Raw genomic sequence first — 24,186 nt, 5'->3', positions numbered from 1 at the left:
ATTTTTACAGCGACGTCTTTCTTGCCGTACAGCGGGAACCATCACGCTCCACTGTTTCTTTAAACCAGTCTAACCTCTTAATCTCGCATTCGTCTCTTCCTCCTGAGCTTCTGTGTTCACTTTGTTCAGTCATTCCCTCTCCGCATGGGGCTGTCTTTATGATCTAGTGGTTACAAATTTATTCTGGGTGACAAACGGCAGACGAGTGGTTTCTTTTTCACCAGCTCATCCCACAGGTCTTGTGAAATTTAAGAGGCTCTGTTGGCAGACAATAAGGTTTTAACCTTGGCGTCAGGATTCTCCCTCTCACTGATGGATCACAGATTTGTCTGTTCAAATACGATTCTAAAATGGTTTCATACAAATAGATATTAGCTTTTTGTGCTGCGTATTGCTTTAGTTCTTTCCAGGTTACACTCCTGTGTTGCCCACAATTTCAGCCAATCTGTCTTCCATTTAAAGACGTCTTTTCAATGCAGCCACATGCACTTGATGTAGTTGCATTGAATAATTCACCAGAATATGGAAAACTGTTGTAGAAAAGTCTAAGATGGACTTTTGGATGTGCAAGTCGTCGCAAATAAATTGTCTTACTGGTGAATGTTAATGAAGAATATTAGTGAATGTCACTCATTCACTAACTTTCATCATTAATTATCCCACCTTGTAATTGTGAAATCTAATTTTCTCTCGTCAACATTTATCACCCAGATTAATCAACAGGCATTAATCCACCCCTGTCACCTTATTATTCATCATCGTGCCACTTCCAAACTGTCCAACACATAAAGTCACCTGGAAGTTGTGGCACAGTTGTGCAGTGCATCTTTTAACCTACTTCACCTGTCTATGAGTCAGTACTCTCCAGTTTCAGATCTCCAGGGTATTTTAAAATAGGCGTATGTGATATTCCTACATGGCCTCCTTATGTGTGTATGTGCCAGTTCTGCTATTATGTGGCTCATGATAGCAGAAAGGATTTCTAATCATGTACTATTGTCTAAACCATTGTCTGTTATCTGAAAGGCAAAATATGTTTCTGTAGATTTAGGTCAGCATTACATTCGATTTTGGAAAATTCTGTTGTTTTTTTTCTAGTAACATAGTTTATAAAGATGTTCAGAGGGATCGAGCCCTACTCAGACACAAAGGGTTATTATAAATATAGCACATTTTCAGGAAAAAAATACGTGGTGTGTTCTTAAAGCTTCAGTCAAAGACAGTGGCACAGTAAGTATTATTCTTGCAGAGGAGCAATCAAACTTTCCATAATGACACGTTAGCTCCAAAGCAGCTTAAAACTGCCATTATCATCATTTAGCTGAACAAGCTTTTGCAGTAGCAGCTGTGACAAGAGGAGCTGCTTGGCATTAGCATATGCTATTGTAGCTGTACGCCGGGGAACTATTCAGTGTGCAATTATTGGAGCTATGCTCTGAAGCAGAAAAAGGATTGAAACTTTTCATCACTTTAATTGCTTTTCTGCCTGTAGACATCAGTCTAATGAAAACGGACAAGATTTAGTGTCTGTTGACCATCACGGGCCGTGATCCTTTCAACTTTTACATGCTCTTTACACTAAGTTTTTTAAGGATTATCAGCAAATCCAAAACTTAAACATTCTTTCTTTTACAAATTCGTTGCAGGTACATGAAATATTTGACTGCCACGCATGTGACAAGAAGTTCATTTCTACGAATCAGCTAAAACGCCACATGATCACACACTCAGGTAAGAAAATGCGACATTAAATACGTCACCTTGACGTTCTGCGGCATCTCTGCTCACCATAATGCATCTGTCAATGATCAGAGAAGCGACCGTATACCTGTGAGATCTGCAGTCGCTCGTTCAAGCGTCTGGACCAGGTGACGGCTCACAAGATCATCCACAGCGAGGACAAACCCTACAAGTGTAAGCTGTGTGGGAAAGAGTTTGCTCATCGCAACGTCTACAAGAATCACAAGAAGGTGAGTAGATGTGGTATCGCACATAATAGTAATAATAATAGTAATCCACTGCTGCTGTAATTAAGCTTTCACAAGAGTGGTAACTCCTTTCTTCATACTGTTATATCTGATTGGGGAGTGCAGAAAGAGGCAGAGTCACTTCAAAGCTAGAATTATTAGTGAGGCTGTAATCAATCAGGGTCTCGTTGGTGGCTGTTATCTGTGGGGTCCCTGGCCTGCTCCACCCCTGAGGTCTCCCCCTGTTTACTTTTGGGATTGAGGTGTCACTCAGATAGATAGGTCGGGCATAGAGGGGGGGTAGGCAGAAAAACAGAAGCACTTTGAACTTAAATCCCCTCAGGCTGCTTGTCTTCATCAAGTCAACAAACCCAATCGGCTACGGAGCCTTTTGCATGATCTTCTCACATCAGTCTAAGCAGCTTCACCAGCGGCTCTGCTTACACATTATAAAACATGCTGACGCTGCTCTGCTGTCTCTGCAGACCCACTCAGAGGAAAGACCCTTCCAGTGCGAGGAGTGCAAAGCGCTGTTTCGCACCCCCTTCTCTCTCCAGCGTCACTTACTCATCCACAACAGTAAGTATGAGTGTGAGTGACCCTGTGCGCTCTTGTGACCACAATAAATACAAATACCAATGAGTACAGCCGCAATGATTGGTCAATTAATCAATTAGGCGATTGACTAAGAATAGTAGGAATAATACTAGGGAGAATATGTAACGTTTGCTGAACTGTGACAGTAAAGCCTGCCTAGCTAACATTAGCCACCATAAGCTACTGGTACACTGAGTGTGTTAAATTGATGGTGCACTTAACTATTTCTGAATGAAGATAATGTTTTTCTCCTCATTGTTTTCTATTAAATGGAGTTTTGTTTTTCAAATTTTTTATTTTAGTTAGAAATACTGAAAGTTATTATATTTTATACATTAAGTGCAATAATAACTAATTGAGCCCTCTGAAGCCCTCTTTCTTGTTGCAAATTATTCAATTCTTCCTGATCTTAATATCTCTTAAAAGAAAAGTTTTTAAGTTAAAATCATCTGGCCTGCTCTTCAGGTGATAGTCTTGTGTTTTCTTTGGCCTGCAACTCATCCCTGTGGATATCTCCATTAATAACAGACATCATAGCTCTATCAGACATCTCACAGAGGAGACATTAGTGAGTGTTCAGCTCGTCCGGTGGTCCCTGGGTGCTGCGGCCCTGCAGAAACTTCCTCCCCAGACAGCTGAGCTGCAGTCGAACCATGGCAGGATGCAGCGCTGGTCCACCAATTGAGCCAGATAACAAAGAGATTGTAAAGCTTAAGGCATTTCCTGCCGCTGTCTCAGGAGGCACGCTACATAATACCAGGACAGTATTATGTATCAAGTTCTAGACAGTATGTGGGGCGATCGAGTGTGTGATTTCACTGTAGGTGAGAGAATAGACATGCCAGTGAATAAATGCGTCTGTCTTTGTGAGTTAATGTTAGGGCAGTACGTCAGCTCTCTAGCGACGGTCTCACAGTGAGAAAATGAAGCACAGCTGTCGCAGCGTTTTCAGGTGAAATCCAGTGTTTTTTTTCTCCTCATGCAAGAACCGTTGCACATTCTTGTCCTAAATCTCTTGTGCTTCTTACTGTAAGGTTTGGTCTTAAGGTTGTTCTTCACCAAACTGTCTTTAACTGGACAAACTTGTCGTAAGTTGTTTTTTTCAACTTGATGAATGCCACCTGTTCACGAGGAGGAGTTGGCATAATGGCTGTCTAATAGTAATCTATGTGAGGCAGCCTGTTCTGCTCCGTTTGGGAAGTTTCATTCACAGAAATGTCAGCAGGAGTAAAGAGGAGACACAACACCAGTGCCAGATAATGAATTAGGGGAACCGAAAGAATAAGCCAGAAAATATGAGTACTGTTGCCATCATAGAGGTGTTTAGACCTTCATACAGACCCTCAGGCAGCTGCTGGAGTGAGAAAACAGCTGCTGAACTTGAATCATAAAGTATAAAAAACAAAAAGCATCTCATCTGGCTGTGAATTTGATTTTGGAAATTAATGTAGGATTTTGTTTATTTTAGTTTTTCTTTGTTGATTTTGCTAATATTTTTATATTTTCATTCATATTAAGGCAGCAGGATTGCTTTTTTTCCCCCTGTGGAAAAGAAATGACTCGTACGACAGGTCTGGACGACTCTGGAGATCTGGTGAATGCAACAAGTTCAATACGTGTGCTTCTCGCCCAGCGAAACATTCACAGCACATTTATCTGAGGTCAGATGTCAGTGGTGGACCTGGAGTACAGTCCTCTGTGTACCTGAATGTATAAATTACTGTCTGTCCATGTCTGTGTAGACGCACGCACGTTTCAGCACCAGACTGAAGCCCTGTTCCAAGCAATAATGAAATCTTTATGTGAGGGTGTCGTTGACATTAATTATCAAGTGAATGTTTCGATTTGATTAAAAACACAATGGACCTCGGCTTTCACTGGCGTTCCATTTTATTGAGCTGACCATCATCGGCCTTGGTAATAGGAGAATGAGCACAAGCTTGTAACCATTTGCTCCCGCCAAACACACACACGCTCTCTCCAAACTACTCTGTGGAAATTGAATGATCTCCATATAATGGAAACAACTACTCTCCAACAATAGAGGCTGTTGTATGGAGGCAGAGAGCAGAGGCGTGAAGGAAAACACCAGGCTGCACTCAGCGAACAGCTGAGATTGTGCCCCAGTGTACTGTCTGAGCACTGTCTGTCTGGCCTTGTAGTGCTTTTTAGTGGAGTGATTAATAAAATAAGGCATGTTTTTGTACAGAACCATGTGACGTTCAGATGAGACATATGGCAGAGCAGTTTGTTTTAGTTCTCGTGGGATGTCAGCTACAGATACACAATAAAGGACAACTTCTCTTAAAAAAACACAGAACCAGAGCTTTCTAAAGGCCATTGTTTGGGGCTGTCTGGTGCAATGAAACACCCGTCTTTGTATTTTTCTGCCCACACAATCGCCCCGGTGAAATTGGTTCCCCTCTTGCTGTGCGTGATGACTGTGTGTTTAGAGGCGCAACAATAGATGACTGGAAATGGCTCTCACAAATGTTCCTCCATCCTTGCTACAGGTGAGAGGACATTCAAGTGTGACCAGTGCGACGCCACCTTCAAGAGGAAGGACACGCTCAACGTCCACATCCAGGTGGTGCACGACGGCCACAAGAAGTATAAGTGCGACCTGTGTGAGAAGGCCTTTGTCACTCCGTCAGTCCTCAAGAGCCATAAGAAGGTGAGTGAAAAGAGCGCGAGCCAGACAACCTCAATCATGGACAGTGATTGCATGTCTGCAAGGGCTCTCACTTTGACCTGAAATTGAGTTCAAGCTACATTTTTGTCGTGTTTATTTGAAATGCACGCAGTTCAAACATAACAACCACTTACGAAACCTTGCAAAATTATGTTGACGTACTGCACTTAGATGCAGACAGTTAAAGGTATTGGAAGCATTCCACTAACTTAGCAGTTTTAAATTAGATTTTCCGTCATCAGTCTTCTGCTATCATGCTGAATTTAAAAAGGCAAGAAACGACAACCTGACCATCCACTGTTATTTCCACCAAAATGTCTCCAGAGTTTCACATCCGGTCCGACTACTCGTGTCATGAAAGTGATGCAGCTAACTGCACTAATATCTTGGACTGTCAAACCTGGCGGAGGCATCCCTCTTGACCGATGCTGGCCATGAAGGGTTGGAAATCAATTCCTATGTTGATTAGAAATGGCAGTTAGTCCATTAGCTCCGCAGGGTTTCAAAGCTCCAAACAGATCTCGCGGCAGATTATGAGCCCTAAATCTGACAACGTCCGGTGTGGTTATGGATCAAGATTGAAACCAAACAGATTCTTGGCACACGGCAAAAGAAAATGTCTTGGAGGTTGTCTGAGAACAGTAGGGCTGAAGACTTGGACATGTTGAACTGTCTCGCTGCTAACGGGGACTGGAGGCTGCTGAGAGATCTGGCCTTGATCAAAGCCAGGTTGCCGAGGAGACGACAACATGCTGGCTGTGTTTACATGTGCAGAGTAACCCTGCTTCTGGCCACGCTGTTGTTGGGGTTTTACTTAATGTACACCTTGATACTCAGCAACTGTTTGTCTGAGCAAACTTTGGCCTTCAAAATAATTACAACTGTTTCTCACAGCCATGTTTTTGCTGGTATCAACATCTAACCGCAGCGCTGCGCACCGCGTCTGACTTTGCACATATGATGACAATCAAAAGTAAATGGGGTAAGATAAGTGACGTTTTGAACATCGTGAAAGCCAAACATCTGATGCAGGTTTCTTAGGATCACAGCATGGGCTCACCTCCATTATTCTAACAAAATAATGATGTGTTTGAGTAGGGCTGCAACTATATATATATTATAATTATACTATTACTATACTATACTATATTTTAAATTAATCTGCCGTTTATTTTTTAATGAATCAATCAACAGTTCAGAAAACAAATACATTAAATGTAGAATGATATATGAGTAACGTAGCAAAGTCTCACATTTACAAATCTGTAAACAAATGTGTGGCATTTTTGCTGGCAATATGATTGGAGTTGATCAGTTATGAAAATAGTAACAGACTAAATCAACTAACGGTTTCAGCTCTACTTTTGAGTTACCGAGTGGCTCCTCTCTAAGCACATTTACTGCAGATGTAGCCACGTGAACCAGGATTTTTTAATACGTTTTAAGAAAAAGAAAAAGAAATTCAACATGACTGTGTTGACACTTGATAGTCAGGACAGATTTACAGTACAGCTTTGTGTATCTTCTTTTCCCAGCACCTTACTTGTATGTGCTGTTGCAGCAGTTGCTTGTGTAAATGAACAGTGCATTTCTGGCAGAACCAGCCTGAGTTATTCACGGAGCGCGCTTGTGTTACAGTCAATGCTTTCTACTCCGCGAGCCAGGATTTGTGTTATATGAGAGGGTGTGTGTGTGTCAGCATGTATGTGCCTGCATTGTGTGTTTTGCACATTGTACAAGATGGTCTCACCTCTGTCAGCGCTGTGCTGGAAGAATTCACTCCTGAGCGTAAATTACAGGGTTGGTTTTTGAGTCATTGAACAGACACACAGATCATTTATATATCAAAAGTGAATAATTACCCACGACTCATAAAAAAATCCAACACTTGTGATTTACCCTGTGGCTGTCGGCCTATAAAGGTAGAATACCAGCGATGTTTTCTCTGTTGCACTAAATAATGCAGCACTGCTCCATCTGGGACACGTGTTTGTATATGTGGATTTGTTTGTGCATGATTGTGTGTGAGTGAGCGCGTGAGTGTGTATGCATGTGTTTGTCAATGTGCATGTGTTTGTGTGTGTGTGTGTGTGTGTGTGTGTGTGTGTGGACTGAGCCTTTGTAACACAACACCCGAGGTGTCAGAGGGACACAGTGGGGTGATGGAGGAAAGGATGGGGGCCCAAAGAGGAGGTGTTCCTGTATTGTTGTACTGCTGTTGAAACTGTCGCTCTGAGTTTGAGCTGTTCGTACTCACGATTATGCCGGGAAAAGGAATTCAGAATGTACTTTTCAACAAGGAGAGAGTGGAGGAGAGGAGCGGGAAGGGGGGAGGGCTGGGGAGGAAAGGTAGGGGAGGTTGTGCACTGTTTCCACATGCTCTTCCTCCTTGTTTGCATGTGCAGTCCTTATGAGCCCAACTCTGTGGGCTGCTGGGAGGTGTAGAGAGAGGAAGAAGAGGGAGGAGGAGAAAGAGGAGGAGGAGGAGGAAGAGATAAATGCATACATGCACCCTGGCCTTTAGTCCCCTGGGCTTTGGACCCTGGCAAATCTGCATCGTCTGTGTTCTTTGATCCTGCCTTCAGGGCAGCTCAGTGGATCCACTGTCATGTGAACATGTGCATCTCCATTCCAGTCTACCACTCGTTAGTGGTGCATTAGAGCAGAAAACTATTGTTTTTGTTAATTCTTTATGCAATCAGACAGTGCAGCTAAAGCAAAAGCTCTAAAGAGGGCATTTAAAGTGGAATCTAGATACTGAAGTTGCCTTTACCAAACAAAAAACCGAAAAACAAAATCAGATTATGTTTGTATGAATGGTTGTTTGAAGATACAACATGATAGAGTTGAATTTTCTATTTCTGATAATGTTCTGATGAGTATCTGAAGTATAATGTCCTGACATTGAAATTCAGGTATCAAAGTAGATCACATTTGACTTTGTAATGTAGGAAGGATGTGAGGATGAATGTTACAAATGTTTTTCCTAACGTCAACCATATGTCTGCTTTATCATTTCCCTGGCAGACACACACGGGGGAGAAGGAGAAGATCTGCCCATACTGCGGACAAAAGTTTGCCAGCAACGGCACGCTAAGGGTCCACATCCGCAGCCATACAGGTCAGTGGCCCTCCACTGTTCAGTGCTTTGTTAATAGTAATCATACATAGCTGCATTAACATCACCTGCTAGAGTTAAAGGTGTGGAGCATCGTGTCCGTGGAGCTTTAAAAGGCACCAAAGGATCCCACTTAAATCTTTAGCTCAGTTAAAACAGGCATTCTCTCTATGCAGGAAGATGATGCCCCCATTTTTAACCCCACCTGTAAAGCTGTGAAGGGTTGCCTGTCTGTCCGACAAGCTGGAGCAACAAGCTGTCAATGGGTGCAACAGCAGACATATTTGAATCTGTGATTAGATTTAATATTAGAAGATTCCAATATGATGTAGCCCGGCTTGCTCCAGTCTTTGCACTGCCACCCAAATAGAGCTCTGGATGTTCATTAAACTGCCTTAAACTGGAAAGCTACACATTCCTGTGCGTTTCCTTACCAACAGACTGGTGCTGAGACCTGGCACAGCCACACACACACTTCTTGGCCTTTCTTTCTTGCTTTCCTTTTTTCTTGCTTGCTTTCTTCCGTCCTTCCTTCCTTCCTTTCTTGTCTCTCTACAAGCTGCTCCTGGCTGTCTCCTCCTTTTCCTCACTCCTACTGAACTTCATCTCTTCTTCTCCTTCATGTTGTCTTCTCATAGTCCTGTTGTTGTTTGGGGGGCTGAATACATCACTTCACTCTGCTTGCTGTCTAGCTTCAGGCCTCCCTGCTGAAAGGGACTTTAGCTCAGTATATTTGACTACAGACTACAGATTACTACAGTAGTTACCCTGTGGAAAATGTAATAAGTAACTATTTTAACTTCTTCATTAAAGTAACCTAACTTATTACATTTGATTACTTTTCTACTTTTAAACTGGGGAATGGTACTCAGCTCTGGTCTCTGTCAAACTTTGATTGAAAGTCAGTATAACTTGGAATGAGATTGAGGAAAATATTGTTGAATCTCCAGCACTGACAGCGCTCTTGTCCGATGGCACGGCCACTCGCCTGGTCGCAGATATGGCAGACTCTGGTTGCTTAGAGCAATGTGCATTGATTTGATTGATTCTCTTGTTTGAAATTGCACCAACTGTGCACCAATCAGAAGCAACGTTCAAAATGTTATTTCATAGTGCCAAATAAATGGAGCCTGTCTAGATGTAGACAGAGCTCCTTGTACACCGTTCTACCCTTGTTGATGTTGCACGCTTGCTGACCTGCATTTTCTAGAAATCTACCAAAAGACGTCATCCTGAACGGTGGAAAGAAAGCAAAGCAGCAGAACGAATGTTTTATTCTAAGCACAAGATTTGATCTTATGTTATATCTTAATAAGCAGTGATCAATAACTCTAATTTAATCATTATTTTTTCTAAGTAACTGCAAGTTTGTCCTCAACACTAGTTATTCCCCAAAATACCAATCCTCCTCACGTGTCTCGATCTTCTGATCTTCCCATTGAATTCAACTAGAACCAATGTCATCATCACCCGCCCATACAGGCCACCAATTAGCCAATCAGTGAGCCAATTTAAGCACGGTTTAAACCATGCATCACTCAGCTTCGTGAAATTGAAAATGTTTTCAGCTTAAATAATATAAAAAAATATGCGTGGCCTCTCAAAACCTTCACATCATGTATTGACGAGATTAGTGAGTAAAAATGTGTGTGTGTGTGTGTGTGTGTTTTTGAGTGGTGGTAGGACGACGGTCCGTTAACAAGCCCACCACACTTTGTCAACAACAGGCCTTTGTATGTGTGTGTGCGCGGGCTGTGTATGTGTGTGTTTTCGTACATGCGTATGTGTGAAGGACAAACCGGCAGAAAGAGAGAATGTATTCCAGTGTGGGCCCAGTCTGATTGTATTTATATAGAATAAACAAAAGGGAGGAATGCTGGGGGAGGGGTGGGAGCCGAGGGGACACCTCAAAGAAAGAAAGGAGAAAAGAGAGAAAAGACCACTCCAAGAAAGCATCCAGCCGGACGACCCTTGACCCTGACTGGCTGTAAATCTGTCCCCTCATTCTATAGACTGGGTTTTTTTTTTGTTTGTTGTGTTTTTTGTGTGAGGGGGAAAAAATAAGCTTTGGTGAAAAGTGTGAGTTGTTCCCTGAGCGACAATCCTGACAAGACTCATCTTGTTCCTTAAACAGTGAAAAGTAATTTCATGGGCACACACACATCATGTAACCCGTCCGCGGAGATGTAGATTGTTCGCCGAATGTGCGAATCATAAAACGGCGCTGTTAATGTAAGTAAAACTTTAAAGACAGCTAGCTCTTCTGTCAGTAAGCTCTTAAAGAAGGCCACCAGCTGAGGTAAAGACCTTTTAAATCGACAGCTTCTCTGGATGGCAGACAGGAAAGCTTGATCTTGTTTGTCTTCCTGCTCCACAGGAACAAGTCAGCATTGATTATTTACTTGCTAAACACAGAGGACTTTGTAAGGATTCCTTAGAGATTTCCTTCCCTTCTATCGTTTTACCCTCAAACACAGGGGAGCATTATGGGAGAAATGGGTGAAGTGAGAAATGGATAAAAGAGAAATCTTAAAACATCAACCTGAGAGTGTTAAGCAGCTGGCAAGACATGGGCTGTATATTTGGCTTGGATACTGTTTCAATTGAATTTGGTTAGAACATCATGTTGAGCTCAAACAAATTAGTTGTAGTGCCACAGAGACAGGCGTCTTCTCAGAGAGCAGCCTTTATGAGATCACCGACAACCAATAAAATGTGAGCTGTCAAAAAGTTGGACGAGGATTTTGAAGACGCAGTGAAACTCGGTAGTCATGATGGATGTTTCTATCATTTTCTAAATTATTCTCTCTGGCTCTGTTATGCTACAAAAGTGTCCTTCTCCACATCACAGCTCAGTGAGAGTACATTTTCCCACCATGTGTGCCATGATGTGGTAAATAACCGTAGTGGGCTCATGAAAATTATTTGTGCCAAGGGAAATGTTGACAGAACCCAGCGCCTCGCTGTCATACTGACATCATGGGACGCGTCATGTAGGGGCGCAGTGATCGTGTGTTACAACAAATTGGTGTGGCATTTAAACCCTTAAAAACGCTGATTTAGTGTTTATGTTGTGTTAAGAACCAAGCTTCAGTGTTATGACATCTTCCACATGCTCAGTCAGGCCAAGGAGTCCCCAGTGCGTCTGCACATATGCGTTAGTCAAGAAGGGAACACTCATCATCATCATCATCATCATCATCACAACCAGCAAATAAAAGCTCTCTCTCCTGTAAATTTAATGAACACAAACACAAGACAGAGTAAAACAAAAAGCAGTCACCGTTACAGTGTGTCAGCTCACAGCTGTGTGAGAGGGGGCGCATTAAAGCCACCAATTCAACCGGGACCACCGACGTGAGTGTGTTGAAAGCAAACCATAGACCGCAGCAATTTTCACTTGGATTTTCTCATTTTGCTTCAAACAAAAACTTGTGCCATCAGTACCAATAAAGGACCACGATGGCAATCTTGTTTTGGACCATCATGAAGCTGGTCCGACAAGGCGCTGCGTTCAAATACGCACAGGCGCAGGTAGCTTTGTTAGTAATGCTGTACTTTGTATTTGTGTAATTATATATAATTGTATAAAACATTCTTTGTACATTTTCAGTCATGAATTTGACATTGAATTGCTGCAATAGGCACACAATAAGAAGACCACTGGTATTTGTGTAAATATGGGACGACTATTGATATTTAAAACAATATACAATGCATGTGCAATCTTTTTTTTTTCCTTTTCAGCCGGGGAAGGAAAAAAAAAACTCATGCGAAACAACTTGTTCTTGCAAAACGCCGTCTTCATTTTTCAAACACGCAGTCACGATAGCCCTGGCCAGAGGACAGGGGTCCTAATTGTCTCGACCATTTGTCATGGTAATTATACACAGCCATATTTTGATGTTTTAAAGAGCTGCACATTGGAGCTTCAAGTGATCTCACGACAGAACAACTGCCCTCGATTGGACATCTGGTAGAACTCTGGAATCACTGAACCTATTTACGTACAGGTTGTTTGTCTTGACTGTGGTCATGGTTACAATCTTGTAAAATCAAATCACCGTGCACTGAGTTATTGTCAGTCCCTGTGATGAACAGTGCCTCTCTATCATAGTTTGGACTCTTTTTGAGTGCTGATGCTAAATTCGGGCTGAGGATTGTGTCTTAAGATGCGTGCAAGGAGCTCCGACCTGCTGCATGCGCGTCTGGAGAGTCCGTCTGATACATCGTCACATGGGCAAGTTCAAGAGACTTGTTTGAGGAAGTGGAGAAATCTACCGAGACCCTGTCTATAATGGAAAGGTCAAGTGTAAAAGTTGTTGGGCGTTCCTACGGCTCATCAAAGGCAATCCCTTATCATCTCCAACACACTGGTATCACATTACCTCCGTGGCCCCTGTCGGCATGTGACACCGAGCAGGGAGAAGGACAGTGGAGGGCCACTGTCTGGCTGAACTGGAGGAAGCCAGGAATTAATTTCTGACGGACAGCACTAATGCCTTTCAGACCGGAGCCCCGAAGCTACAAAGCGTTATCCATAACACGAACGCTGCGCGGCAGGCAAAACGACAAAGCCGACCATCTGCTAACCAGACACACGGCCGTATGCACACACATACAACACACAGGGGGTGCCAAACGGATCGATTAGCAGACAAGGAGTGTGAGAGCCACAGCAGGGGCCGGGGGAGACACCCAGGGTCAAAGAGATGGTGTACTGTTTCAGCACATGCTAAATCAGTTACCATCTCCACACACGTAAAGCCCTGGCTCAGTGCTGCAGCCACCCCTCATAATCCCCAAACAATCTGGCTCAATCTGGAGAATAAGTGGAGGGTCTCTGGTTACAGTAACACTCAGCAGAACAGACACTAAGCCTCTCGCACGAATAACACAGAGTAACGTTGCAAGAATGTTACTACTTGAGTTTCCAAGTAGCATTTGTTTGTTTCCTGTTTCGCGAAGGGACTGAGTTGCTCTTGTTTCACTCAGAGCAGGTTGAACCAGTGGAAAAGCCATGACTGTTAGACAGAAGTGGTTTTGAGTTGGAAACGTGATCTATAAATTTCTCTCAGTGACCTCCTTCAGAATATCATATAGCGTCATTTCTCTCTGTTTGCATTTTCCAGATGAGGAGCACATGTCCAGAACCGGGGAGAGTAAAGGTTAAGTAGGTGAATTGGTGTGCGCTTATTGCGAGCCGTGTGTTCGCAGGGTGTGGTTGTCTGCGCTGTGTATTAACTGCGTATTAACTGACAATAGCCAGCTCCTGGGAGGGATGCGTTCCAAGCCACAGAAGTGCACTGGCACACTGTGCTCCGGTGCTATTAGCACACTAATGCCTTCCCCAGGACTCCCCAAGGCTAGCGCGGGGCCTTAACCTGATACCACACATGCTACAGAAGACATAGGATTTGGTCTCCTCTTTCTCAAAACACATCTGGGATTCAGATTTTCCTGTTTGTCAACAAAAGGCCTCCTAGAGGCTGAAATTGCACAGAAGGGGATTTTGGGACAGAATGCCGAGCTGCCCCCTTGCACATGTTTCAGTATGTGTAATCAGTCCACATATGTCACGTTAACCCTTTCCACACCAATGTGAGGTTACACGTTTTATGACTTTGTGTCACGCCGCTCCTCCTTGTGCTCCTCTGAAGCCCTCTTGTGGGGGGTTTACGGTGGGTTTAAACCCCGACTTCTGCATCTGCTACATGACAGCTGTCGCAGCTCCTCTGTTGACAGACACGGGATTTGTGGGATACGAACGACTTAAATAAAACCATTCTAGTCCTCTCACAAGCAAAAGTTGGAATCGTAAATATTGGTCAAGTCAAAGTAGCGGTCAGACCGTGCAAATGGATACATGAGTTAATCCAGCAGAAAAAAAACAGCAGCAATGTTCAAATAAAATCATTTAAATGCAAAAAAAATAATAATAAGTAATATTTAAAATGAAATATTTACTGTGTACGTCAGTTAAGCCTTCCTCACTTACAGTGAGAGAAACACCTCCTCATCTCAGCTGTGTTTATAGCAGTGGGATAATATTACTCTTCTGATATATTCCCCAGATGGATTTTCTGATTTAATAAGCATCTTTGCATTTTGAATCCCAAGGAAACACAGCTAATTAACCTTATTACTTTAAGGGGCAAAACATCTCCCCCATCAATAAAATGACTTGCTTGCCTGTTCACCAATTAGTCACTAAAGAGAGATTACGTTTCCTATGAAGCGGATAAGAAATTACAGTGTGGCACTGAAGGAATGAGCACAAATGTCTAGCTGTAGGTGTCTATTTTTAGCAGCGGTTCATTAAATGTGTACACTTGCAGGCAAATATGTAAATTCAGAAGAGAGTGATTTCTTATTCTATAATTCTTACCTTTGTGCTTTATTGGTCTCTTTTCTAGACAGGAGACGTATTTAGTTTGGACTTGCTTCCTGATTAAGGGTGCACCTATGAAATAAATCACGCAATTATTGAACCCAGAGTTTTATACTGTATCTCCATGTCTGAGGCTTTCATTTCAGTGCGGTTCTATAGGTTACCTCATATCCCTTCAATAGATTAGTAATCAGCTCTGGTGCTCCTATCTGGCCCGTGGATCAGCACGCGGTAAACAGATCCATGTGTCAGCGGACTGTTTGACTGACAGCCTGTCACTTTCTCTTTGTCATCATCGGTGTGTGCTCAGATAGGATCTGTAAGAGTTTGGCCCAACTGCTTTTGATCCAATGTGGGATAAGCCACACTGCCTCTGAAGTGCTACTAAACTGTTGGCCAGATAGCGAGCCATGAAGTGCAGCCAATATTAGCTTTAGCTGTGCAGTGGAAAGTCACTGTACATCACAAATGTATGGCTCTGAGTGAAAGGTATCTGCTCTACCAGTAGCCAGGTCACATGGGTGTCAGAGCAGCTCAGGAGGGACCCAGGAACAGGAGATCACACACACACACACACACACATTGTATTCTTATAATACACATTATTCGTGTAATATTTTATATCGGTGAATGTGTGTTGGCATACATGAAAACTTGTAATTTACATATGACCTCTTCCTGAGTTTGTCTTCCTGTTTGGCAGAATTTCAGTTTAAAGCTGTTATGATGCAGCATCACTTTCATATGTGTCTCATGCACTCTTATGGTTTTCACTCCCCAGGTGAGCGTCCTTACCAGTGCCCTTACTGTGACAAAGCGTTCAGCAAGAACGATGGCCTGAAGATGCACATCCGCACACACACTCGCGTAAGTTTTCCTCCTTCTGTGCTCCTGTTTGGAAGGACTTAATCATCCACACTAAGTTATTATTGTCCATGCATAAAGTGCCACTCTGTACACACATTAATATCTTTCTCATTTTACACTACATCCTATCAATAGCACAATCATCATTTTATTAAACTTGTTAGGAAGCATATAGAGTATCTTCTCTGGTGCATCAAATCAAGCGCTCCCTATTCAATGGTCTTTTCTTACAGTGTTACTATATTAACATTAATATTTCACAATGCAGAATGAGTGCAGTACAGCACATACAGAGAAAGAGGGAAAGAGATGCTAACCCAGTGTCAGGTGTCCCACTGCCTTTATCATTCAATCTGGAGCCCTACACTTCTGGTTTTGTGTTTAGCCTTTGTCTGAACTGCAGGGTGTACATAAAGGAGTTCTCACACATACCTCGCCTGGTGAGAAAAGTCCTGTCTCCCCTGTGTCTAACATATGTGTCACTCCCTACCCATTTAACATGAGGTAATACCCACATTTGCAGGTTAAATCATGCCCACTGACACAAAAGGCAGAGATAGATACAGGCTCAGGACAAAATGATCTGCGTGGCATTGCAGAACATTCGGATGCGGACGCAGGAAGTGTTGTTTGGATGGCCCGAACATGTAACTGTGAAGTGAGCCAGGCTTCGGGGTGGAGTAAAGGAGACAGTAGGTTTCTCACTGGACGTCATGAGGTCATTTCCAGGGTCGGGACGGAGCTCATTTCCCCGCGTCACGTCTCAACCTATTGAAGCTCTCCACCAAAGCAACACTTTCCGTGAGCATCTGGATGTGTTTGGTAGTGCCACTTTTGATAAATGAGTCCTAATACGTGTTTCATCGTAGATTTCCATCATCAATTTATACAGCTATGACTGTGACAGTCGTGGCCTGTCAACGCTGTTAATGTCGGGGATTTGTCCTCTTTTAAAGCTGTCCAGAGCACAGCGCTCTGCCGTTACACTGTGCTGATAATGGAGGTATCCTGCCCAGGTTGACGTCTCTCAGTAGAAACAGACAGGTATAATTTTCTGGTGAGTCGCTGATTAAACTGACTGATGTTTTGTTCCTAATGTTCCCAGATCTGCCTTTGCTCACGGTGCTCTGAAATATGGGCTGAACAGTTACAAACAGCAGAGCCAGATGAAGTCACTGTTGAGCAGAACAAATGTCACTTGGCTGAAAGAGCTGCAGCTCACTGTTAATGCACAGGCGATTCGAGATGGATGCGTTTGTGTGTTTGTACCACAAACCGCATTGTCGGCAAACTAATAAGGAGCCCGTTTGATGCCGATATGAACTGCTGACATTTTGCATATTAAGACGTTTTTTTTTTTTTATAATGCTGTTTTGATCTCTGACGCAAGTTGATGTGACTGCATGCTGTAGGAACACGAACCCATTTTTTACGTAAAAGGTTCCATATTTTGTTCTTGGGCATGAGGGAAGGCTGTTTAATTTCTTTGACGAGGACACTTTAAAACTCAGAGAGGCTGTCAAGATTCAATGTTTTCTCCTTTGAATTATTAGTGGTAGTGCTGCTGAAAATCATCAAAATAGAATCTTTAAGACCTAACACAGTGTAATGTGTTGTAGGGATGCTCTGATTCAACTTTGTCTCCTTGATATCGACTACTGTGCCTAAAAGATTAAGATCATTGTCCTGTTCATCGTAACATGAATGAATTTTAAGAGGAGACACCCAGACTCCTTTTTTAACATTTACTTATATTGTTTAGAGTGTTTGTAAAATAGCTTCGTTAAAATGCCTCAGCCTTACAACAGCAGACACACGGCCATGTTCAGCTCATCTAATGCATGTAACACACAGGAGGATTACAGGTGCTGTGTGTGCAGAGACAGACTGTACAACGGTATTCAGAGCTGATGCTGCACTTGCTTTCCTGTACTGTATGTGTTGACATGGCTGCTGAAGGAAAAGGCCTCACTCGATGCATTTACATGCTCTTCTGCACCTCTTCCCACGCGTGACTCACACGTGATGCCGTCCTTGTTTTTCTCACTTTTACAGATTTTGTTAAACATTGGTAACTGTTTTGTCCACGCTATATTTCAAAATAGTTTCTTGGCAAAAAAATTCAGAAAATGTTAAATCTTGGAGTAAATGTTAGCTGATGTAAAGTGACTGTGAATGTCACCACTGCGTTAACATGACAATGTACTTTTATTGTGAAAGGAATTGTTAGCTCATATCAGCAGTGTGTTTTTTATGTTCTATTAATGAACAAAGCAGATCAGAAAAGTGTTTGAAACATGGATCGCTCACATCCGATACTTGATTGGCTTAATGAGGTCAGTATCGACACCAATAACAAAGAAAATATTGTATTATTTTGTTTTGTTTTATTTTGACTATGAGTTGATGAGTTGATGTGTAACTGCGCCCTGAAGCCTAATAGAGCACATCCACTTCCTGTTGGCACGCTGCTTTACAAATACACACACATTGAACATGACACATGAGACGTGAGGCTCGTTTGGAGTAAATAAACCAAACTCCATCTTTGCATTTATGGACGTGCTCTTCGCTGAGAACGGTCAGATTCAGAGGAAAGGTCAGGTCAAAGGTCACCGAGTGAACAGCTGCAGAAGAGTGAAGGTCACCAGGTACAGATGTTTGATGTTACCAGGGTCATAGTGATGCATTCTGGGTACACCACATCACCTAAGTCCGTCCATGTGTTTCCTGACCTTCGAACTTCGACCCCTTGTAGTGTTTTTTTTCTTTGCCATACAAAAACCATTCATGGTAAAAGTGGTCCTGGTGAAAGCACAAGATTTAATGGAAATTTGCATCACACAGATCATCACTGAGTGTGTTTCCTCACACACACTCACTGCTTTGTTTCCATTGTTCCCCTTTATTCAGTCACATGTGCACAAACAGTTGCATACTTAAACATGCACACATGCAGTGAACCTGATCTTTACCTCCTTTTGTGTCCTGTGTCGCTGGGCACTCCTTGCCCCGCCCACATGATAGCGCCTTTCCCAGGACCCTTACTTCCTGCATTCACCCTGTTCCCATGACAACTAAGCTGTAAATGGGTAGAGCCTTTGCTATCAGCCAGACTTGTCAAAAACAGCTTCCCAAAGAGTGACACTGGGAACCAGCTCCCGCTATCTCCACGCTTCTCACTTCTCCTCAAGTCTTTTAGGTGTCACCGCTGTTTCCCCTCAGACTGCGGGACACACCCACTCTTCAAGGCCGTCCACCCTGCTGAACACACGAACATGCTCACACACACGTACTCTGTGTTTTTTTGGGTTTTTTTGCGTAAAAACACACCCACAGCGAGATAGCTGCTTTGACTGACACTGAGACAGGCCTCCAAAAGGCGCAGAGGAAATGTTCTTTGGTAAACTGATGAGGTGTGGAGACAGAGGAGTGATATTCTACAGCCCCACAGTGCCAGTGCACTGATACACGTTCAAAGGGATTTTCTGTGCCATGTTTTCCTTACTCTTTTGAGGAATCCATGTGTTTTTGATGGCTCCTACGCCGGTCATTTCCTCCCTACTGCAGGGGCTGTACAATCTTTCATTTCACATCTCCATACACTCACAGGGAGAACACCAGGGTGTGAAGTGAGAGGGTATCAGTGTGTGAACATGTGTGTGTGTGTGTGTGTGTTACTGGTATACTTCCAAATCTTCTTGTGTTTTCCACTGTGCTGTGCTGTGCATGTCTGTTTGTTTTCCTCCACGTATGTGCGTGCACATGTGTGTGTCATTACACTGGTGTTCGCCATGATGGACACAAATCCTCCTCCAGGTTTTGTCCATATGTGACCAAACTGGGGAAGTATTGTTTTATGTATTGTCTTTGCCGCGCACTGAAAGCCACAGCGCCCCTCTTTAAATTCAGTGTGTATCTGTGGGTTGCTGCAGGAGAAGCCGTATAAATGCAGCGAGTGCAACAAGGCCTTCAGCCAGAAAAGAGGACTGGACGAGCACATGAGGACCCACACGGGAGAGAAACCATTCCAATGTGACGTGAGTGTCCAACCACTGTCTTCCCCTTGATTCCCTCATGTGTTTGTCTGTGTGTATATGTGGTGGCACAAGGCCAGATGAGGGGAAGAATTGGGGGGTGGGAGGCTCTGGAAGAGGCAGATAGTGATCTCGCTTCTCTGGAGGGACCGAGTGGGCTGATCTCACATAAACACACTGAGAGGATCAGAGGGAGAAATTACCCTCTGCTTATAATACTGCAGGAGTAGTAATTATTCTCAGAGACTGGTGAGGGAGCATGCGACAGAAGACGTTGTCCATGTTAGCAACAAACTTTTTGAATGCTGTGTCGTATCGCCAGTACTATACGTTTGGAAACACACGGCAATTTACTCTGTGTTTCCTGCCTGTTTGTTTAGAAGGTCACAGTCGTGTCTTGGGAATCTCTTAAATTCAAAATCCTGTGAAATAGGATTCTGGGACGCAAAACACCTTTCAAACTGAATTATGTTTTTGTGTTATTCCATACCAAAGGTTTGAGCGGGGGGAGTTTGAAGGGGATTGCACGCCGGTGTTCTAAAAACAACTGGTTATTGTAGTTTAGCCTGCTCGCCTACACTGTCAGGCCATTAATGTACTTCTTCTCAGTGCCACAACTCAAATCTGATCACACAGATATGATTAACATTTTGATTTTACGCTCTTTTAGGACATCGTTATCTGGGCTGTCCACCGTGAATGAACGTCCATGAATCCACTTAGAAATCTGAGAAGAAAAGCTGAACCTGTCTAATTCAGAACTTGCCTGAGAACCATCACAGTTTTAAGTTGTGACAGGGGTCTGCGCATCCATGGGTACACAGCAAACTGGAGTGGATAATAACCACTTCAGCGTCCTTTTAATGGAGCCGCTTTGTCCAAATGTAAACACATACAGGCTGAAAAAACAGGGCTTTTAATTGTAGCCCACAGCTTCCAAATTCAAAGCAAATATTTGCTGACACTTAGACAAAAAAACTCAAACAATTTTAAAAAGGGGGGGAGGTGCACTTGTCTCGTTTTAGTCTGAAGAGGGTCCGACGCTGAAAGCCTTTGTTCTGCACAGCTCAGTCGTGGACAGCACTCGTAGATCACAGCACTGGAATCCAAATTTCTCATAATTCTCGTAATAAAAAACAATCTTGTGTCTAATCCATCACCCAACTCTGGCTTCTCAGATTCTCATTTGAGCTTCAATCCACTAATAAGCCTCAATCCGTGGCTTCGCCTTGAGTTCTAAACCAGAAAATGCGGCCGTATCTCCTGACAGTCGTCATACAGTTGTCGTATTAGACCACAGAATCAGTATCCTATTCTTCTCCAGTGAAGCATCACCAGAAAGTGTCTCCCAGCGAAATCCAGCGTTTATGTGGATTCTTTTTTTCCAAGCTCCCATTTTCACAAAATAATTCTATGCTAAACTATTAAATATAATAGAAATAACATGTGGATTTTATTTTGTGGGGGGGGGGGTTTGAGTCAGACAAAGGAACAGCTCCAGGAACGTTTTCCAGACGAGGGCCTCCATAAGCAGTGTCTGTCATAACAGCATTAAAAATGTTGTAGAAGCATCCAGTAACATCTGGGCTACGATGAGACGAGGAGGCCCCTCTCTCATCAGCTCCTGTCACAGCTGCACTTGTAAAATTCCTGATATTTTACTGACACTGGATCAGATTTGTAGATTGTTTGAACCATATTTAAATGCTAATAATTCCATTTGGGTAGTAGAGCTACAATATGACGGCGCATCAATACAAGTGTCTGAGTTAAAAAAACTAATGATAAACTTATAAACGCACAGAACCACTCTGGACCTCACAAGTGTTGAAAAGAGACTTTTTTTTTACAGGAATCTCCAGATTTTTGTCTCTAATTGTACTCAAACCAAACATTTATTCACATCTCGCTGCCCTTTTATTTTTTTCCCATCTACCCACAGATGTAAACTGTCTGTCAGATTTTCTGAATGTAATTCATCGCACTGAAGCTCCTCACAGATGGAGTGAGGAGGACACATGCTGTGATTCTTGAGACAGTACGTTAAACTGCAGCTGAACACCAGCCAGCGGCGGATTATCGTGATTGATAGAGGACGATGGAGTCATTTGTACAGTGTAAAATGCCTCATTTATGATGGATGTTAAGTTGCATGCATTCCCTCTTGCTACTGCTGGAAAACAAAATTTCTGTCGCCAAGGTTCGCAGCTTGTGATTTACAAAACACTCCGCGTCTCTGCCTGTGCCGGTGCACGGGCCGAACTCCACTGTCAATACAGAAGAATTTAAAAAAAAAAAAACAAGAGAAGAGGTTTATTTGTTAACTTTCCATATTTTTTGTGCGTTCTAGGTGTGTGACCTGTCATTCAGCTTGAAGAAGATGCTCAGCAGGCACAAGCTCACACACAACCCTAACCGGCCCATGGCAGAGTGCCAGCTGTGCCATAAGAAGTTCACCAGGAACGACTACCTCAAAGTGCACATGGAGAATGTCCACGGGGAAACAGAGAGCTAGAGCCAATTATGGAACCACTGGCTGAGAATGATATCTGATTCCTCAGATAAAGTTCAGTCTCATGCTTCATGCAACCAGCATGGCTTATACATACTGTATACACAGATGTCTAGATAGCAGAGATGTTGTTATTAAAGATACACTCGTGCAGAATATGGAAAACATTTGGGCGAGTATCTTGAAATCGAACCATAGGCTGTACATGTGTCATCATCCTGTTTAGGTTTTTCCGTTTTTGTTTCTGCTCACAGGAATGTTGGACATTTCACCTCTAGTCTCTCTGACTTCTAATCAGTGTTAACTGTTGGTACTGTTACAGCCTGACCTCCTCCACTCAACGTCTTACTGTACATCTGTGGCCAGTCGGCGTGTCTCACAGAACGCCTGTGACCGAAGTTTACCTTTTACCGGACATTTGTAGTCCTACCTGTACGCGTTCCACATGTTTACACTCTCCTGTTACATGTCAACGCGTCCTTTGGTGTCCGAACATGTCTGATATTAAGACTCTGCGGAGCCCCAAGATCATACTTGAGAACCACGTTGCTTCATTTATTATTTCAAAATAAAAAAGTATTAAAACAGGATGGTTGAAGAGGAGATGGAGCAGTGCCGTCCTCTGACCTGCCACAAAATCTGAAACAGCTCACGAGTAGACGTTTTTATTTACACGATGGCCAAAGAGTGTAAACACGCAGTCTTTCATGCTCCTTTTTCAGATCCACTAGGGCCATTTTTAAAAAGTTATGAATGGCCCCCGAGGAAACGTGCATGGCTTTCATGTTTAAATGGCCAGAGCTGAACAATGTCATTCAAGACAGGAGTGATTTCAAAAGAGCCCCATTTCAGATTTACTCTGAATTTCTGATTTCTGTTTTGAGGTATAATCTGGTCGACATCTTTAAAACTGCTGGACCTACGTTGTTAACTTAAGATGAATGAGTTCAACCATTCCTTCCGTTTTCACGGCCTCTTGGTGCTTTAAGTGTCTTACTGTTTCTGCGTCCCAGTCTGTATTAGGGACTAACAGAGAATCCAAAGCACTGTGGGCGCTGACCTCCGCAATGAACTGTTTATTGAGTATGTTTTCATAGGGGTTGTTGTGCCTGACAGCATGTGTTTACGTCGTTCTTTATTAATCTTTGTTCAACCCAGTATTTCATGTATTTCAGTAGAAGTGCGGTTCTGTCCTGTTTCATATCCAGACCCATTTGCTTGCTCATTTACTGCCCCTGTGATTGATGCACATTTTCCAGTTGTTTATTCTGCATCTGTAGACTGTGAATTGTCACTTCACACTTTTGTATTTGGAAATGTATAAAACCTCATCACCTACCAAACATCCACTTCCTCCGCTCGCTCTAATTATGTGTTTGTGAACTGTTGACGTTGGGGGGTGCAAGGAAACGCTTTGAGAGTTGATTAAAAGTGTTCAGTTCTCGTTGTTAATCTAACCCCTATTCTTGGGCTGGCAGTCTGCTGGGAGCGAAGGCTAATTAAGGCTTTTTCTTTTATTTTTTTTTCTAAGGCCACATGCACCACTCGCCTGATCTGTAAAGCCACACACCAAAGAGTGCCTCTGATGGTTTCTCTCTGTGGATGCGGGGACTCTTTTCTCACGTCCGTCCCCTGCAGAGGCTCTCTGGTATCTGAGGATTGAAATTTTGTGAGAATCTCAGGGAGTGAAGTGGGGGAACCGCGAGCCGTTCTCATCGTTGCTGTGTGAAGTTTGTCAAACAGGCTGCTGTTCAAACTCAATAAATCTTGTCATGTGTGGTTTTGGCTTCCTAAAAACACATAACTATTACAGCATGTCTATCTTCACGTCTTTGAGTGGGTGCTGTTTGCTTAACAATTAACTAATTACTGGTGTTCGTGTTAGGTTACATTTGGGCTCCACTGCTCACAGCATGGTAATCAAAAACTGCACCATGTCTCTGTGCTCCCATCAGGCTCGGCCAGGCTGCCCGAGCGGCGTGGTTAGCGTTGACTCTCACATCAC

The 24,186-nt window shown here is 43.1% G+C and overlaps 1 protein-coding gene across 1 annotated transcript in view; it reads left to right on the top strand.

The window, feature by feature from the left end:
• Window positions 1-23,896, top strand: part of prdm5 (PR domain containing 5) — a 29,488-nt gene extending 5,592 nt beyond the window's left edge. The window contains exons 9-16 of the mRNA XM_070832449.1: window positions 1,647-1,731; window positions 1,813-1,970; window positions 2,453-2,546; window positions 5,078-5,238; window positions 8,284-8,377; window positions 15,547-15,632; window positions 19,568-19,672; window positions 22,020-23,896. Coding sequence (XP_070688550.1) covers window positions 1,647-1,731; window positions 1,813-1,970; window positions 2,453-2,546; window positions 5,078-5,238; window positions 8,284-8,377; window positions 15,547-15,632; window positions 19,568-19,672; window positions 22,020-22,184 — 948 coding nt within the window. The 3' untranslated portion in view covers window positions 22,185-23,896. The remainder of the gene's footprint in view (window positions 1-1,646; window positions 1,732-1,812; window positions 1,971-2,452; window positions 2,547-5,077; window positions 5,239-8,283; window positions 8,378-15,546; window positions 15,633-19,567; window positions 19,673-22,019) is intronic.
• The last annotated feature ends 290 nt before the right edge of the window (window positions 23,897-24,186 follow it).

Source organism: Pempheris klunzingeri, chromosome 6 (assembly GCF_042242105.1).
Source record: "Pempheris klunzingeri isolate RE-2024b chromosome 6, fPemKlu1.hap1, whole genome shotgun sequence".
NCBI classification, from domain to species: domain Eukaryota; kingdom Metazoa; phylum Chordata; class Actinopteri; order Acropomatiformes; family Pempheridae; genus Pempheris; species Pempheris klunzingeri.
Note: the sequence above shows the minus strand (reverse complement) of the source record. Positions and strands in the feature narration are given on the sequence as shown.